At 40.9% G+C, this 16,994-nt stretch overlaps 1 protein-coding gene across 1 annotated transcript; it reads left to right on the top strand.

Annotated features, from left to right (window-relative positions):
• LOC119423346 (sulfotransferase 2B1) lies at positions 1-16,754 on the top strand. Its single transcript, XM_037690724.1, has 6 exons — positions 1-139; positions 8,535-8,746; positions 13,524-13,650; positions 14,100-14,194; positions 14,276-14,456; positions 16,645-16,754. Exons 1-6 carry the CDS (start codon positions 1-3, stop codon positions 16,752-16,754), a joined length of 864 nt encoding a protein of 287 aa, XP_037546652.1.
• Positions 16,755-16,994: the final 240 nt, after the last annotated feature.

The raw sequence follows: 16,994 nt of genomic DNA, 5'->3' as shown, positions 1-16,994 counted from the left end.
ATGACTGAGGAGGACTTGTACATTTCATATAAAGGCATTAAGCTGCCTAAAATTGCCCACACTCCAGAGAGCCTCAAACACTTCGAGGAGTTCACCTTTCGTCCGGACGACGTGCTCATCGTGACGTACCCCAAGTCCGGTAAGTTTGACCCCGCTTGATGTTTAGTTCTCTGACTTTGAGCCCCACGCGCTTTGTTCAGGTGTTTCCTCACATTGTCCTGACGCTGCTCAGTAATCCAGGTAGATACGTCAGATCCTCTGGGTGGATTCTTCTTGTTGAAACGTTTCGTCTTTTATCCAAAAGAGTTTTTCAGTCTGAGTATCAACTAGAAGAATCCGTCCAGAGGGCCTGACTTAACCTGGTTAGGTGTTTGTAAAGTTACACAGTCAAAAATTAACAGCGATATTTTGGTTTATTTAGCATTTCATAAGAATAAAAAAAAAGTTTTTTTTTCTTTCAAAGTCATAGTTTCACCATGTCATTCAGACATTTATAAAATGTCATAGTTCCAAGCTAAATATTTTATTTACAAGCTAAATATTTAGTTTACAAACTAAATATTTATGTGATAGATAAATGCTTAATTTACAAACTAAATATTTAATTTCTAAGCTAAACATTTAATTCCCAAACTAAATATTTAATTTGCTAACTAAATATGTAGCTCAGACCTAAATATTTATTTTCAAAACTAAATATTTATTGTCCAAGCTAAATATTTAATTTCCAAACTAAACATTTAATTTCTAAGCTAAACATTTAATTCCTAAACTAAATATTTAATTTGCTAAGTAAATATTTAGCTCAAACCTAAATATTTTCCAAAGTAAATATTTAATTTCCAAAATAAATATTCAATTTGCTAACTATATATTCAACTTGCAAGTTAAATATTTAGTTTGTAAATTAAACATTTAGCTTGGACATAAGCATTTAATTTATAAACTAAATATTTAGTTAGCGTTAGCAAGCAAATATGTAGCTTGCTAACTAAATATTTAGCTTGCAAGTTAAGTATTTAGTTTGGAGTTTTGACATTTATAAATGTATGAATGACATGGTGAAAATATGACTTTGAAAAAAGAAAAACTATTTATTTCTTCATCCATCCATCCATCCATTTTCTTTACCCGCTTATTCCATTTTGGGTCACGGGGGTCGCTGGTGCCCATGTCCAGCAATCACTGTGCGAGGGGCGGGGTACACCCTGGACGGGTCGCAAGTCCATCACAGGGCCACATAGAGACAAACGAGACAAACAATCATTCACTCTCTCATTCACACCTAAGGACAATTTAGAGTTACCAATCAGCCTAACATGCATGTTTTTGGTCTGTGGGAGGAAACCGGAGTACCCGGAGAAAACCCACGCATGCACGGAGAGAACATGCAAACTCCACCCAGAAAGGCCCCTGGACCGGGGTTTGAACCAGGGACCTGCTCGCTGAGAGGCAGCAGCTCTACCAGTTGCGCCACCGTGCTGCCTATTTATTTCTTATGAAAGACTAATAAATAAACCAAAATATTGCTGTTAATTTTTGACTGTGTAACTTTACAAACAGCTTAAGGACTGTTTTCTTAGGAGCTGTTTCATAATGTGCCGCTTCGAGGCACATTAGTCAGATCTCACTGGTATCATGTTCCTTGTTTTCCTTCGCTCAAGGCGGGCCCTGCTTTCCACTGACAGCCTCTCTTTTATGTTCCTGTTCTGCCTCCTCCTTTTCTGGCTCCTGCTCCATCAGATTTCTTTCTGCACTGGTTGAAAGAATAAATCTGGTCCCAGGACAGACCTCTGGGGAACACCCTCGTATAAAGAAGACCTGAAGTCCTACCCTCTTGATCTACATCTAAAAGCATTTCCCATGTTATACAAATCTGGAAAGTGTTTTCTACATTCATTTTGAATTCCATAGGACTTTTAAGTTCACAACCAAATCATAACCATACTTTCAACATAGGGCAGCACGGTAGCGCAACTGGTAGAGCTGCTGCCTCCCAGCGAGCAGGTCCCTGGTTCAAACTCCGGTCCAGGGGCCTTTCTGGGTGGAGTTTGCATGTTCTCTCCGTGCATGCGTGGGTTTTCTCCGGGTACTCCGGTTTCCTCCCACAGACCAAGAACATGCATGTTAGGCTGATTGGTAACTCTAAATTGTCCCTAGGTGTGAGTGAGAGCGTGAATGGTTGTTTGTCTTGTTTGTCTCTATGTGGCCCTGTGATGGACTTGCGACCCGTCCAGGGTGTACCCCGCCCCTCGCACAGTGATTGCTGGACATGGGCACCAGTGACCCCCGTGACCCAAAATGGAATAAGCGGGTAAAGATAATGGATGGATGGATGGACTTTCAACATAAGGTTGCTGAACATCAGCTGCCGGTGAGCGCAGCGTTCATTATTATGGTAAATCTGAGTGAAAAGACTAAGATACCTGCACCCAAAATGCTCTAAAGGAAGGTGCTTTTGGATTAGACTTTAAAATTCACATTACCACAGGATAACACATTTTTACACAGTTTTAAAGAAGAAAAAAGTAATGTAAGTATATAATACAATGCATAGTAGTACAGTATGAGTGTTTGTGAAAAGTGTAGTGTAGACATTGTAGTACTTATAAATGTGGAGCTTTTGTTTACTGAGCTACCGTCTGTTGAAGGAAAACGGGTAATCTGACAATGAGCCAGGTATTTAATAGCAGGAAGCTGATTAAAGATGTTAATTTGCAGGCCTCTCTTGTAAAGGAGACTACTTGTCTTAATGAAATTCTTCTTCTTTGGCTTTTCCTTCTTTGCCACAGCAAGTCATCCTCCTCCATCTCACTCTGTCCTCACTCCAACTACCTCCATGTCCTCTCTAACTGCATCCATACTGTATATATACATATATGTACATATACCATATACTATATATATATTCTCTTTGGCCTTCATCTTTGTTTTTTTTTTTTTTCATGAAAGCTGCTTTTCTAACATCCTTCTACCAATATACTCACTGTCCCTTCTCTGGACATGTCCAAACCATCTCGGTCTGGTCTCTCTAACTTTATCTCCCAGTTGTTCAACCTGTGCTGTACCTCTGATGATCTCATTCCTAATCTTATCCAGCCTCGTCACTCCTGAAGAGAACCTCAACATCTTAATTTCTGCAACTTCCAGTTCATTCTCATGTTTTTTTGTCAATGCCACTGTCTTCAGATTATACAACATAGCTGGTCTCACCACTGTTTGTAAACTTTTCCTTTGACCTTTGCTGACACCCTTTTGTCGCAAATCAGTCCTGAAACTTTTCTCCATCCACTCCATCCTGTCTGGACTCTCCTTTTCACCTCTTTATCACATTCTCCATTTTCCTGGACAGTGGACCCCAAGTACTTAAGTCCTGCACCTTTGTGACCTCTGCTCCATGTAGCCTCACTGTTCCACCAGTTTCCCTCTCATTTACACTGTATTACTACGGCTGTTTTTTTTTCCTCTTTTTTTTTCAAATGCATACCTCCACCTCTCCAAGTTCTCTTCCACCTGTTCCCTGTTCTCATCACAGAACATAATGTCATCTGCAAATATCATAGTCCATGAAGATTCCTGCCTGACCTCATCTGTTAGTTGGTCCATCACCAAAGCAAACAAGAAGGGGCTCAGAGCTGATCCTTGATGCACTCCCACCTCCACCTTGAAGCTATCTGTCACTCCTACAGCACATCTCACCACTGTCCTGCTGTCCTCATACATGTCCTGTATCAGTCTAACATGTCCTCCTGTCTTATGTTTTTTTTTTCTAACTCCACAAAGACACAATGGAGTTCTTTCTGACCCTCTCTGTACTTCTTAATCAGCATCCTCAAAGCAAAGATGACATCTGTGGTGCTCTTTCTTAGCATGAAACCATACTGCTGCTTACATATAGTCACTTCTCATCTAAGTCTTGCTTCCACAACTCTCTTCCATATCTTCATCCTGTGACTCATCAACTTAATTTCCCTGTAGTTGCTACAACTCTGTACATCACCCTTGTTCTTAAAAATGGGCACCAGCACACTTCTCTTCCATTCTTCAGGCATTTCCTCACCCTCAGATATGCCATTGAATATTTGAGTCAAAAACCTCACTGTCATCTCTCCAAGACATTTCCAAACCTCCACTGTATGTCATCAGGTCCTACTGTCTTCCCCTTCATTCTTTTCAGAGCTTTCTGGACTTCACCCTCACTAATCTTTCCCACTTCCTGGTCCAGTTTCTATGACCTCTACTCTTCTTTCTCTTTTCATTCATTAGCTCCTCAAATTACTCCTTCCATCTTCCTGTCACACTCTCCTCACTTGTTAGAACATGACCATTCCTATCTTTAACAAGCCTAATCTGTTACACATCCTTTCCAGCCTGATCCCTCTGCCTTGCCAATTGGTACAAGTCCTTCTCGCCTTCTTTAGTGTCCAGCCTCCCATACAACTCATCATACACCTTCTGCTTTGCCTTTGCCACCTCCCTCTTTGCTATACGTCCCATCTCCTTATATTCCTCTCTTCTCTTCAGTCCTCTCTCTATCATTCATTCAACCATTATTTAGTCTCATTGAGCCACGTAGACTAATTTACAAGAGAGCATATTTTTTCTTGGCTAACCTTTTTTCTTTGAACAGTGTCCTGCTCTTCACTATTCCACCACCAGGTTTCCTTATCATCCATTTTCTGTCCAGATGACACACCAAGTACTTTCCTACCTATCTCTCGAAGTACAGTTGCTGTAGGAGCTCAGACATCTGGAAGCTCTTTCTTACCACCCAGAGTCTTTAACAACTCCTCTCAGAATTTCTTACAACATTCTTCTTTTCTCAGCTTCCACCATTTACTGCCTCAGGTTTCCTCTTTTACACATAATGTAGTCTACCTGTCTACTCCTTCCTCCATTCTTAGGTCATTCTATGTTCCTCCCTTTTTAGAAAATGGGTATTGACTACAGCCATTTCCATTCTTTTGACAAAATCCACCACCATATGTTCTTCCTGGTTTCTTTTCTTGACACCAAGCCTACCCATCACTTCCTCATCCCCTCTGTTTCCTTCACCAACATGTCCTTTCAGGTCTGCTCCGATCACCAATCTTTCCTCCCTGGGAATACTCAAAGCACTTCAGTCAGCTCCTTCCAAAATGTATCTTGCTCCTCCACATCACATCCAACCTGTAGAGCATAATTATTGACAACACTTAGCATCAGACCTTCTACCTTCAGGTACATCACTCTATCTGACACTCTTTTCACCTTTACTACATTCTTTTCCAACTCCTCCTTCAGGACCACCCCTACTCTGTTTCTTTCTATCTACACCATGGTAAAACAGTTTGAACATCCTCCAGTGCTGTGAGCCTTGCTGCCCTTCCACTTGGTCTCTTGGACATGTAAAACATCTACCTTCCTTCTCTGCATCATGTTAGCCAGCTCTATAACTTTGTCTGTCATTGTCCCCACATTTAGAGTTGCAACCCTCAGTCCTACATTCTTCACTTTCCTATTCTCCCTCTGTGTCCTGACACGTTTCCCTCATGTTCTTCGAATAACCATTGCACAATTTCCGCCGACACCATTTGTCAACACCAGTGGCGGTCGTTGTTAACCCGGGCCTCGGCCAATCCGGTATGATTTGCTTTGAAGAACTCTCTTTATAGTTTTAGCAAAAGTGTTTTATGACGGATGCCCTTCCTGCCACAAACCTCACCATTTACCCAGGCTTGGGACCGGCACAAGTGATACACTGCCTAGTGGCTGTTTTGAAATTACCTGAATTAATGAAATTACCTGTCTAAATTAAATTTATAAAATCAGGTTTAAGTGGAGCCAGCAACAAGAGCAACTGAGGACTCTACTGTATTTTCACGTTTTGTTATCAAACGTCAAAAAATGGGCCAAACTGGAGATGCAAGAAACCAAACAGGAGTGAACGTTGGAGTTGTCCACTGAGCTTTCTTTCATTCTAACGTCTGTCTAAAGTAAACCTGGAGGTGCAGCTCCTGAAGGAGATAACACGCATTGCCTGGGCATACTGAGAGGACAGCTCTGCGTAATGGTTGCATAGACCAATATGTCTTTAAGCTTCCTCTAGCCTTTCATAAATCACAGATTAAGCCAGCCACATCCCGCTCAGATGTGAGATTTCAGAAATGAAGTGTGCCAAGCAGAAGCAAAGAGGCGTGGAGCAGAACTCTGCTAGGCTGAATTGGAGCGTGATGCATTAAATGTGTGCCAGACGTGTTCCCTCGTGTCCTTTACTAAACATAACAAATTAACTCACTTTAGCTATCCTTTTTGTTATTAACTACTTTTTAAAACTAACTATGAAGTATCTGTTCCTCATCATCAAGATTTTCCCGGTAATCTGTTTCATTATTTAATCCGACGAGCGGGCGGTTGCAATCAGTTCATCACATTACTGAGCTGAGCTCCACTGTTTTTTTTTTTCTTTCTTTTTCACACATCTATCAACTCGACCCTGTTGCAACTTCGCTTGGAAACACGGAGGCGCATCAGAGGTAGGCTGCCTCCGACCCCCTCACCTCCTTCATGTGTTTTCTGAATGGACCAGTGTGGCCAGAACACCTCAGTCTCAGACTGAGGCATCTTGTGAATTTGCCAACTGTTGTCTCTGGCTTCCTAACAAACTCTTGCTAAATGCCATGCTTCGTACATATATTTGTGGTCACCCAGCAGCCAACACTGAGAATGAAATCAATTTGGAGAGGTATTCCCTGAAGGAGGATGTCCGGCAATCAGTTCATTATTCTATAGTCTGCTTGTGAACGTCTTCCGCAGCAGAACGATTTAAACACGAGCTAAACTCCTCCACAGACTCCAGACTCCAGCCATTTCAAATGGTTGATTGCAGTTCTTGTGGCACTACCTGTTAAGTTTAAAGGACGTTCCACATTAGGCCTCTTCATACAGAGTGAAGTATCTAAACACCAACTGATAAATCAGCAGATATCCAAAGAAGCTAGCACAATTCCATTCAAAAATGCTTTATTAATCCCAAAGGGAAAGTAAGTGTTGTCATAGCTCTTCATCCTGGTTTCATTCTAGAGTTGTTATAGATGCTGATAGATGTGGGCAGGAAGGATCTTCTGCAGCGAATCCGAAGAATCTGGCCACAGATACTGATCCATCCACACGGATCCAACTTGCTGTCAGATCCAGCGAGCCTCTCAGTCCTCCTGGGCAGCAGGACTGCCCGGAGGCCTGGCAGAATTCCTCCCTGAACGATGATCACTCGTCCCAGCAGCCTGCCGAGCTCCTCGTCGCCACTGACAGCTTCAGGAACAGCTCCAGGATCTCGGCGGTCAGGTACTCGAGCACTGCCGCCAGGCTGACGGGAATTCGTCCATGGCACCTCCTTTTCAACTCATTTGGGATTGTAGTTGAGGTATTTCAGCTTTTGAGATGTTAATCAGCTGCTCCTGGTTATTACAAAAACACATTGTTGCCATGGTTACGCATCATAACAAATGCCCAAAAGTAAAAAGGTTTCAGTAAAAATCCTTCCAGCTGCACAGTTTCTGATACCAGAGGAAGTAATCATCTGAAAAAAGCGATTTTCATCCAGACAAAAGAGGAATTAAAGTTTTCAAAAGCAATAACTCAGAATTAATGTAACAGAGCTACTCCAACATGCAGCCACCAATTCAATTCTACAACCCAATTCAATGCCTCATACATGTACATGGTGCCATAATCTGCCACCATCAGACAAAGCACCACAACCTCACAACAGAAGCTTTGTTCATGCTCAAAGCCAGCGTGGACCATCACCAACTTTTACACAGAAAAGAGACGACTACGTTCCCACTTCACTACGATCCTCCAAAGACCAACGTTTTGGTTGATTCCTGCATGTTCTTCGGCTCCGCTGTGGGATGGACCTTAAAAATAAATCTTTCCGCCTACAGTAACAATAACATCTCTTAATGAAACGAGGATGATGATTTACAACAACATTTAATTTCCCTTTGGGATTAATAAAGTATTTTTGAATTTAATTTAATTTGATTTGGGTCCTCTTTCCACCAATGAATCAGAATCAGCTTTATTATCATTGCACAGTAAGTACAGCGAAATTATGTTCCGTACAGCCGTCCAAAAGATGGATGGAAGTGTACAGGGGCTGCAGCGTCTACGAAGAGCTGTCCTTATTTTATTTTAGTATGTTTATGAGTTAAAATAGAATTTTTTTTGCATACTTGTTGAACTGTTTCCTGTTTGTTGTTCTTGACTACAGTGACATATTTTTTAACCAAAGTTTAGGCCCTGGTATTGTTTGTTAAAGCATAGCTTTTTATGAGACAAATTCAGAGTATCAAAAATAAAACAAGACCCCCAGTTTATTTTACTCTGTCAATTTTGGAGATAATGTTATACATTTTATACTCTTATTAAAAAAAAAATTGTCTGCAGTGACAAAATAATTCAGCATGTCAGTGGTGTCATCAAACGATCTGAAACATAAGATGAAAACAGGAATGTGATATTAATAATGCTCAAGTGTTTCTTCTGTGTAGGCACAACCTGGATGCAGGAGATTGTCCCTCTGATTCTTAGCGGAGGAGATCCAGCCTCAGTTGAGACTCTTCATAACTGGGACCGTGTCCCTTGGCTAGAGGAGCATCGAGCTCTGGTTCTCAACCTGGAGGACAGACCGTCCCCACGCATGTTCACAACTCATTTTCTCGATGACATGATGCCAGCATCTTTCTTTGCAGTAAAACCAAAGGTACACAAGTCAGTTTGTGTCGCGCATCATTGTTGTGTTGTAAAGGTTTTCCAATAGAAACAAAAAGCCTTCCGTAGTCTTAAAGTATCTGTGTCTGACGCTAAACCATTTCATCATTCAGTGAGCCAGGAGGATTCTAACGTGACGTCATTTGTTTTTCTCCTCACAAACAAATGACCAGTCTTGTTTCCTCTAACTGTGCAAGTCATTTGGTGACGGTTCAAGTTAGCTGTACACATTTGCGCCTGATGACATGTATGGATATAAATCAGTCTCAAGTTACAGGCATACAATGAGATTTGTGTGCGTACAGCAAGATCCACAAGCCTACCACAAGTTTTACAAATGTGTACTACAACATTCACAAATGCATAAACAGTTTTTCCTAATGTATACTGTGCATACAAATAGTCAAATACACGTGCACAAATCGCCTGTAGGTTGTGAGCTGTTGTGCCAAGTTAGAAATGTGTATTTTCCCTTTAACTTGGTTAACACTCAGATGTCCCAGCTTTTTACCAGCCTTGAATGCAACATTACCTTGATGAATCTGGAAGGTAAGGAAGTCTCAAGTCACATTCACAGACAGCTGATCCGTGCACAGCAGGTGATTTGTGCACGTGTATTTGATTGTATGCACAGAATATTCCTACAAGAAACTCCGAGATTGAGTAAATTAATCTCATTCAGTGCTTTTACATCTAAACTAAAAGTTATGGAGGCCAATTCAGTGGCATGTACCTGTTTTTAATACTAGCTTGTTTTATAGTACCTGTTTTTAATACTAGCTTGTTTTATAGTACCTGTTTTTAATACTAGCTTGTTTTATAGTACCTGTTTTTTATAGCTTGACATTTTCTCTTAACTGTGTTTTGTTGTTTGTTTGTTTTTTTGCATATTGTCTTTGTTGCTGCCTCTTGGCCAGGACACCCTTGGAAAAAAGAGTGTTTTAATCTCAATGAGGGTTTTTATCCTGGTAAAATAAAGGTTAAATAAAAAGTAAAATAAAAATTCCTTCTTGTGCAAATTGAAATGTGTACATTAGAAAAACTGTATGTATTTGTGAATCTTGTAGTACACATTTGTAAAACTTCTTGTATGCTTGTGTGACACTTTTGAGACTGATTTCTCTTCACGTGTCTCAAAAAGAGACTCACACCTGTGATTACATGTGAGCACGTTTGGTTTCCTGTCCATTTCCAGTTTTTGTGCGATCAGGTTGAATCATAGTTTTTCAGTCAGGGGAACACTGTGTACAGAAAATAAACGTTGGTCTATGAAGTGTTTGATTACCCTCAAATAAGACCAAATAGTTTGTCTTAAATTTATTGGTGGGATTCACTGGATTTTTTTTCAATTTTATTCCAACATTTACTTATATATCCATCCATCCATCCATCCATCCATCCATCCATTATCTTTTACCCGCTTCTTCCATTTTGGGTCATGGGGGTCACTGGTGCCCACATCCAGCAGTCACTGTATGAGAGGTGGGGGACACCCTGGACAGGTCTCCTGTCCATAACAGAGACACATAGACAAACGAGACAAACAACCATTCACTCTCTCACTCACACCTAGAGACAATTCAGAGTTACCAATCAGTCTAACATGCATGTTTTTGGTCTGTGGGAGGAAACTGAAGTACCTGGAGAAAACCCACTTGTACAGAGACAACATGCCAACTCCATCCAGAAAAGGCCCCCGGCCGGGATTTGATCCGGCGTCCTTCCCGCTGAGAGACAGCAGCTCTACCAGCGGAGCCACTGTGCCACCGTACTTATATTATGTATATTATTAAGTTTACTCATTCAGGTGACCAAACAGTGGCCTTCATATTGGATATAGAAACTGCAGGTGTAGGGCAGTTTTATAGTAATTTTGATTGATTGCTTCTCCTTATATCTACCAACCTCAATAAGGCCATCGTTAGTGGGATGACAACCCACCATGACCTAAGAAGTTATCCAGAATGTAGCTTAAAGGGTCCAGGCAAAGGTTTGGCTCCTCAGTCCTGTGCATGATGGGTTGTTATGAGTTGTGAGCATAGGCGTCGCAACCATTATATGTGAAGGGGACAAGTCCCCCCCCCCACATTCCAAAAACGTTCATTTGGACCACCCCCACTTTTACTATGAAACATTAGTTCAGGCGGCGCAGTTTCTCTTTCTTCGTGAACGAATCCATTCCACTTGATTAATAGGAGAATACTCAAGCCACTAAAACTCCACTCCAGGTTTTCTTGGTTACCTCCAACTCTAAACACAGCAGCTTGTTGCCACGGTCACAATATACGGTGGTCACAGAATATGGTGTAACACCTGCAGTGTTTCTGTGCATCTCCTCCTGCTTCAGCAGAAAACGCACACATGTGGAGGAGATGGAGACACCTCTGTGTTACTCGCTCGCCAGTTTAGCAGCTTTGTGCTGGCAGTTGTTGACCGGGGGGTTGATCATAAACATATAATCATGTTAGGAGGATGCTTGAGAGAAGTGGAGCGCTACGTCTGTAGCATGTTAGCTTAGCAGTAACTGTGTAAGAGATGCTGTGTGTTCAGGTGCATTAAAGTTGAAATGTCTTTAAAACCCCACACCTTATTGTCCTCAAGCTTCATGAGAAACATCATTTAGATGAGTAGTGTTGAACACAAGTAAAAAAGTCTAGTGATGATGTTTTTTATTTCTCTATAAAGACAAATCGTGCCGACCTGACGCTCTGTATTAAAGTTAAAATGTCTTTAAAACACACAGCTGAATTTACACGAACTTGATGAGAAACATGCTTTAAATGTGTGGAATTACAGGAAATCTAAGTGAAATGTTGCTTTTTTTTTGTTCACTGGTGAACACCTTTTTTTTAACGCGCGCGCACACATCATTGTGTCCCCCCACATTACGGATGCTTCTGACGCCCTTGGTTGTGAGGATGCACAAGGCTTGCTGCCTTATGACTGCCTTCACACTAACAAGGTTTTCTAAACGTGTCCTTATCCAGTGTGGGTCTGTGACTTGTCAGATGATGAGAATGTTAAAGGGATCCATGTTAAATATGTTGTAATTTTCCTACTAACTTAAAAAAATTGCTGTTTGTTATATGTAAAAACTCATGATTACTTCAAAAACATATATTTTGTCATATTTTTCACCTGCGCAATGCATGCTGGGTTGATGATGCCGGTGGGTCCCTTCTGTACTGGAATCTACAGAGTAAACACAGGAAGGCTAACATTACTAGGGTGCAGAAAATAACAGATTTATTAAAGAATCTAGACTCCTAGACCTGATGATTCTGAATTGATTCTAAAGGCACATAAATTGATTTTAAAATGCGTATTTTTTTTGTTTTTCCTGCTCCTACTCCCGAGTGTACTGCATATCACATTACGTGTCCGCTCAGCCACAGTAGAATTTGGACCACCGTACATCAAGCTAGTTAGCCAGCTCCCTTTATCTGAATGGAGACCGCTATCATGGAGCGGAGGACAGCGCGATTCAACCCACTCCTTCGTCGTTAAGTCAGAGTAAAGTCCTTTCATATTCTACAATGTTCCGGGGAAGACACAGCTTGACAAGGGCACGGTTGTTTGCAAGAAGTGTAAAATAAAAATGCGGTAATGTATTTTGGAAATACGACAAATGTGCGGAAGGAAGACGAAAAGCGAAGCAGCAGACCAACGAACTCTGTAACAAACTTCCAGCTAATTCCCCAAAGGTTGTGAAGATTTCCCACTCCATCGCCTGTTGCTGTGTATCTCAATAAATTATGACCAGACAGCTCAGTGAAAAGTGAGGGGTTTAGGCTTTATTTTTACTATGCTGGAGTACGTTATTCCTTCATGTAGCTTGTAGCGATAAAGCAGCACCACAACTTCACCATGAAATAATAAAGTTGGAGAAGCTCTGATTAAAGCTACAAGCTGCCGCTCGCAGGTAACTGATTTGTTCTCATAATATACAAAAACTTAAATGGACAAGTCATAGAAAAAAACTTAATGTAATTTGTCATTTTAACAGGTTGACGAGACGCCAGATGAGACACATCGCCTGGAGCCAGTTCTAAATGATACAATTTATGGTTTATAAATTACAGTTCAGAAGAGTTTTTGTGCAGGTTTGCACAGGTTTTGGAATTTTGTTAAAGATTTACCAAATATGAATCGAAGTCTGTATATTTCATATTCGTTTAAGTTTTGAAATGTTGCAAATGTTAGTGCAATATGGTTTAAAAAAAACAAAACTGGACGGAGCTAGCACTACAGGACCTAGCATATGTCATTTACCCAGAATGCATTGCAGCGTAAAAACATGGTGACGTCCATGTGACAATATTTTATTTAAATTTATAAAAACTAAACCGTCTACAATATTTTTACTGTATTGTTTTTACGTCTAAAATGAATATTTCTCAAATAAAGTCTATTGTTACAACTAATCGTGGATCCTTTTGAGTGCAAGTGGTTAGCACAGTTTTGGACGTGGTACAAGCAACAATATTTCAAATTAAACGCCCAACATTCACAGCATAAATGCATAGTGCACACCTTCTTTCATGAGTTCTTAACCAAGATCATCTTATGTTAAGAAATGATTGAGTTGGAGCCATTCCGGTGAAATCTTACCAGTTATACGGTATCTTACACAACATTGTGAGATTTTGCACCTTTTGCCTTTTGGTAGTGGACAATGACAAAACTACAGTTAAAACAGAAAAGGTTGGAATATTTGTTCTGACGACCAAAACGGATAAAGTGTTCAAAATGTTCTGTGATGTCTGCAGGTGATCTACGTCATGAGGAACCCCAAAGATGTGTTCACGTCTTTATTTCACTATCATGTTATGGCGTCCTTCCTGGTGAATCCAGTCCCACAGAGCGAGTTCCTCCACAAGTTCCTTGACGGACGAGGTTGTCTCCTTTTCATACAGTTCACCTATAATATGAGGCTAAACAATACCCTGGCTTATAGTGTAACTGTACTTTATAAGCAAGAGCAAGATTAGCGTGAATCTTATTTCCTTCTTTGCCCCATAGCTGTATGGCTATATGACATGTTCCTGCTAAAGGCTAGATATGTCCCTTTGTTGTGATTAAGGAGGAGAAAAATGTAAAAATGAGACTTTTACACAAAGTTCCCATAATATAGCAGCAAAGTTGAAAAATATCTCTTTTAACCTTTGTATGTATGTATTAATGTTATAGTTTTTTCCCCCCCCACTTATGATTTTTAAGGGATCAAAGCAATTAAATTTCGTGGTGGAGGTGTAAAGCAAGTTAGAAATGGGATTTACCCTTAAAAGGACTGTGAAGATTTACTGAGCTTGGGAACATTTGACAATAACTTTCTTATCTTTTAGTTGTATTTGGCACGTGGTTTGACCACGTAAAGAGCTGGCTGAATGTTGGCGAGGGCCAGCAGATGCTGTACATCTCCTACGAGGAGATGGTGAAGGTGAGAGCCGAGTGCCGTTTCTACACAAGACTAAGCGAAAGGGTCACCAAACGAGACCTGCGCTGCGTTTCTGTGCTGCAGGACCTGAAGGACTCTGTGAGAAGAATCGCTCAGTTCCTGGAGAAGCCGCTGGATGCTGAGGTGGTAGAGCAGATCGCCAACAGGTGTTTGTTTAAGAACATGAAGAAAAACAGCATGTCCAACTATTCAGTGGTTCCATGTGAGATCATGGACCAGACAAAGTCTGAATTCTTCAGGAAAGGTACGTTTGATTGAATAATATTAAAGGAACATCTTAATGAAATCCTAAATCTGCACCTGTAGGATGAAAGTTTCATGCTGTATTTGTCGACAAAAATGAAACAATTGACTTTTAAAGAACATAAACTGAACAAAGCTATAAATGGTAAATGGACTGTACTTGTATAGCACCTTTCTAGCTGATCAAGATACTCAAAGCTCTTTACAATCTGTGTCCTCATTTACCCATTCATACAGCTAGATCATACTACACATATATACTATATACATACTAGATCTGTACAGAGAATAATCAGTGCTTTATCACATTCATACATTGATGGGACACATCAGAGGCAATGAGGGGTTCAGTGTTTTGCCCAGGGACACTTCAGCATGTGACTGCTGGTGGAGTTCAACCCCCAACTCTTGCATTGGAGGACGACTGGTCTAACCACTCAGCCACAGTCACACCCCCCCCCACACTTTTGTTTCTGCTCCCATTTTTCATGAACTGAACTGAAAGATATAAGACTTTTTTTTTTTTGTTAAATAAACACAACAAGCCTTTTTCTCTTTAATATTATCAGAATAAGCTTTATGTCGTACCGAGTTACATTGAGACTATGTTCGTACAGTCGTCCAAAAGATGGACGGAGTGCACGTTGCTGCTGCTACAGGAGCGCGGCCTCTTATCCTTTATCAGAATACTTCTTAGGTAGAAAAAGGTGAAAGGCCATGAGGATGGATAGTGGTAATATAAAAAAGACCTCTTCACATCTTGTCCTATCAGGACACGGTTTAAAACATCAAAAAAACTCTTACCAGCAAGCACATTTATGAACACATTACATATGCATTTGACGTCAAGATGGTGAAATCTGTCCATGAAGCACTTCCAGATAGGCCATAGTCCTGATAAGATGTTGGTCAGTCAACAGTTCTGATAAGCCTGCACAGACAAAGCTTTTTCTTAGTTTACCCATGTCCCAGGGGAAATTTGGTAGTCAGCCTTCTTTCGAGGCCAAATGGAGGAGTCAGATTCAGATAAGCCATAAATGTTTTCTTCAGGCAGACTGTTTTATTTTCTTGTCAGCCTTCTGTCCTGCTGGTACTTTGGATTCAAAATGGTCTGATTTGTGGGCATTCCACTGATCCGTGCTGTGAGCCTCCTTCAAGGTTGTCGCCAACATGCTGGCGAGTCCTAGAAGCCGCAGGTGGCCTGCGATTCTCACAAATCACTTCCATCTTATGGTTTAGCTCATAAATCAGCTGATTTTGAGTATTCATAGCACAAACCAAACCTTCACAAGCAGGCAGCCAGACGAGGGCCAAATAAGCTGCAGACGTCTTCTTTGTATGTTGATAAACCAGGAACCAGACGATTCTTAAAAGCAGGAACCTGTTATCATAAATCCAATTATATTAGTCTTCAGCGTCCTCCTGAGACAAAATTGAGAGATGCTTCAGTTCCCACATCCATGACGTGTCCTGCAGCGTGAGTCTCAGAGGGACGTGAGGGCTCTATAGGCCACTTTCGCTTTGTTGAAAATATTTTGTTGATTACTTTGAAAGTCCAGCTCATCAGATCCATAATGGTATTTTTGGTTCTGAAGGTATGTAACAGGAGCTCCGAGACACAGAGAGCAAAAAAGCAGGAGGAAGAGGAGAACAGAGGAGGGAGAGAAAAGTCGTCCGCCTTGTGCGAGAGCGAGTGCAGAAACAAATTAGTTTAAATATGTGTTAGTGAAATAATCCGTCCACCTCCCAGGTGTGGCATATCAAGCTGCTGATTAGACAGCATCATTATTGCACAGGTGAGCCTTAGGCTGACCACAATAAAAGGCCACTCTAAAATGTGCAGTTTTATCACAGCACAATGACACAGATGTTCTGATGGAGCAGCAGCTGTTGACTGCAGGAATGTCCACCAGAACTGTTGCCCGTGAATTAAACGTTTATTTCTCTTCCATAAACCGTCTCCAAAGCTCCACAAGAGATCATGTGAGGTGGTTGGATTATCTCACTAACACGAATTTGTGAAGATTTAAGAGCAAAAGTCCTGTTCATAGAAAAAGTCTCAGATGTTTTGAGTTCAGCTCACAAAAAATGGGAGCAAAAACAAACAGTGTTGCATTTATAGTTCTGTTCAATGCAGTTTGACAAATTTACGTCAAGGGATTTATGATTTCCTTTGTGTTTTCTTTCAGGAGTAGTTGGCGACTGGCAGAACCAGCTGACGGCAGCAGAGGCAGAGTACTTTGATGCTGTTTACAAAGAGAAGATGAAAGATGTGAAGTACACGTTTCCATGGGATTAAACCCGGCTGCATGCGAGGGCTTCTGAGGGTCCTTAATAGCTAAAATTATCCAGTCTTTTAAAGCATTCAATGAGTATTTTAGCCATTTTGCTGTGAGATTACAATTATCAATCATTAAGAATTAATATCTTACCTGCTGTAGATGGCTCTTTGGACAACATTAGTTTGGCAAAACCAAAGGGTCTTTCAGGAAACACTTGAAACTGGAACGTGGATGCCTTCTGGCAACCTTGGTGTGAT

This window comes from Nematolebias whitei, chromosome 17, assembly GCF_014905685.2.
Source record: "Nematolebias whitei isolate Nwh7 chromosome 17, NemWhi1, whole genome shotgun sequence".
NCBI lineage: Eukaryota > Metazoa > Chordata > Actinopteri > Cyprinodontiformes > Rivulidae > Nematolebias > Nematolebias whitei.
The sequence above is the reverse complement of the archived record's forward strand: the minus strand, read 5'-3'. Positions and strand labels throughout refer to the sequence as shown.

Coding starts and splice junctions, on each gene's coding strand:
- LOC119423346 (XM_037690724.1), top strand. CDS start 1: ATGACTGAGGAGGACTTGTACATTTCATATAAAGGCATTAAGCTGCCT. Junction 8,747..13,523: donor TCTTTGCAGTAAAACCAAAG/GTACACAAGTCA, acceptor TGATGTCTGCAG/GTGATCTACGTCATGAGGAA. Junction 13,651..14,099: donor CAAGTTCCTTGACGGACGAG/GTTGTCTCCTTT, acceptor CTTATCTTTTAG/TTGTATTTGGCACGTGGTTT.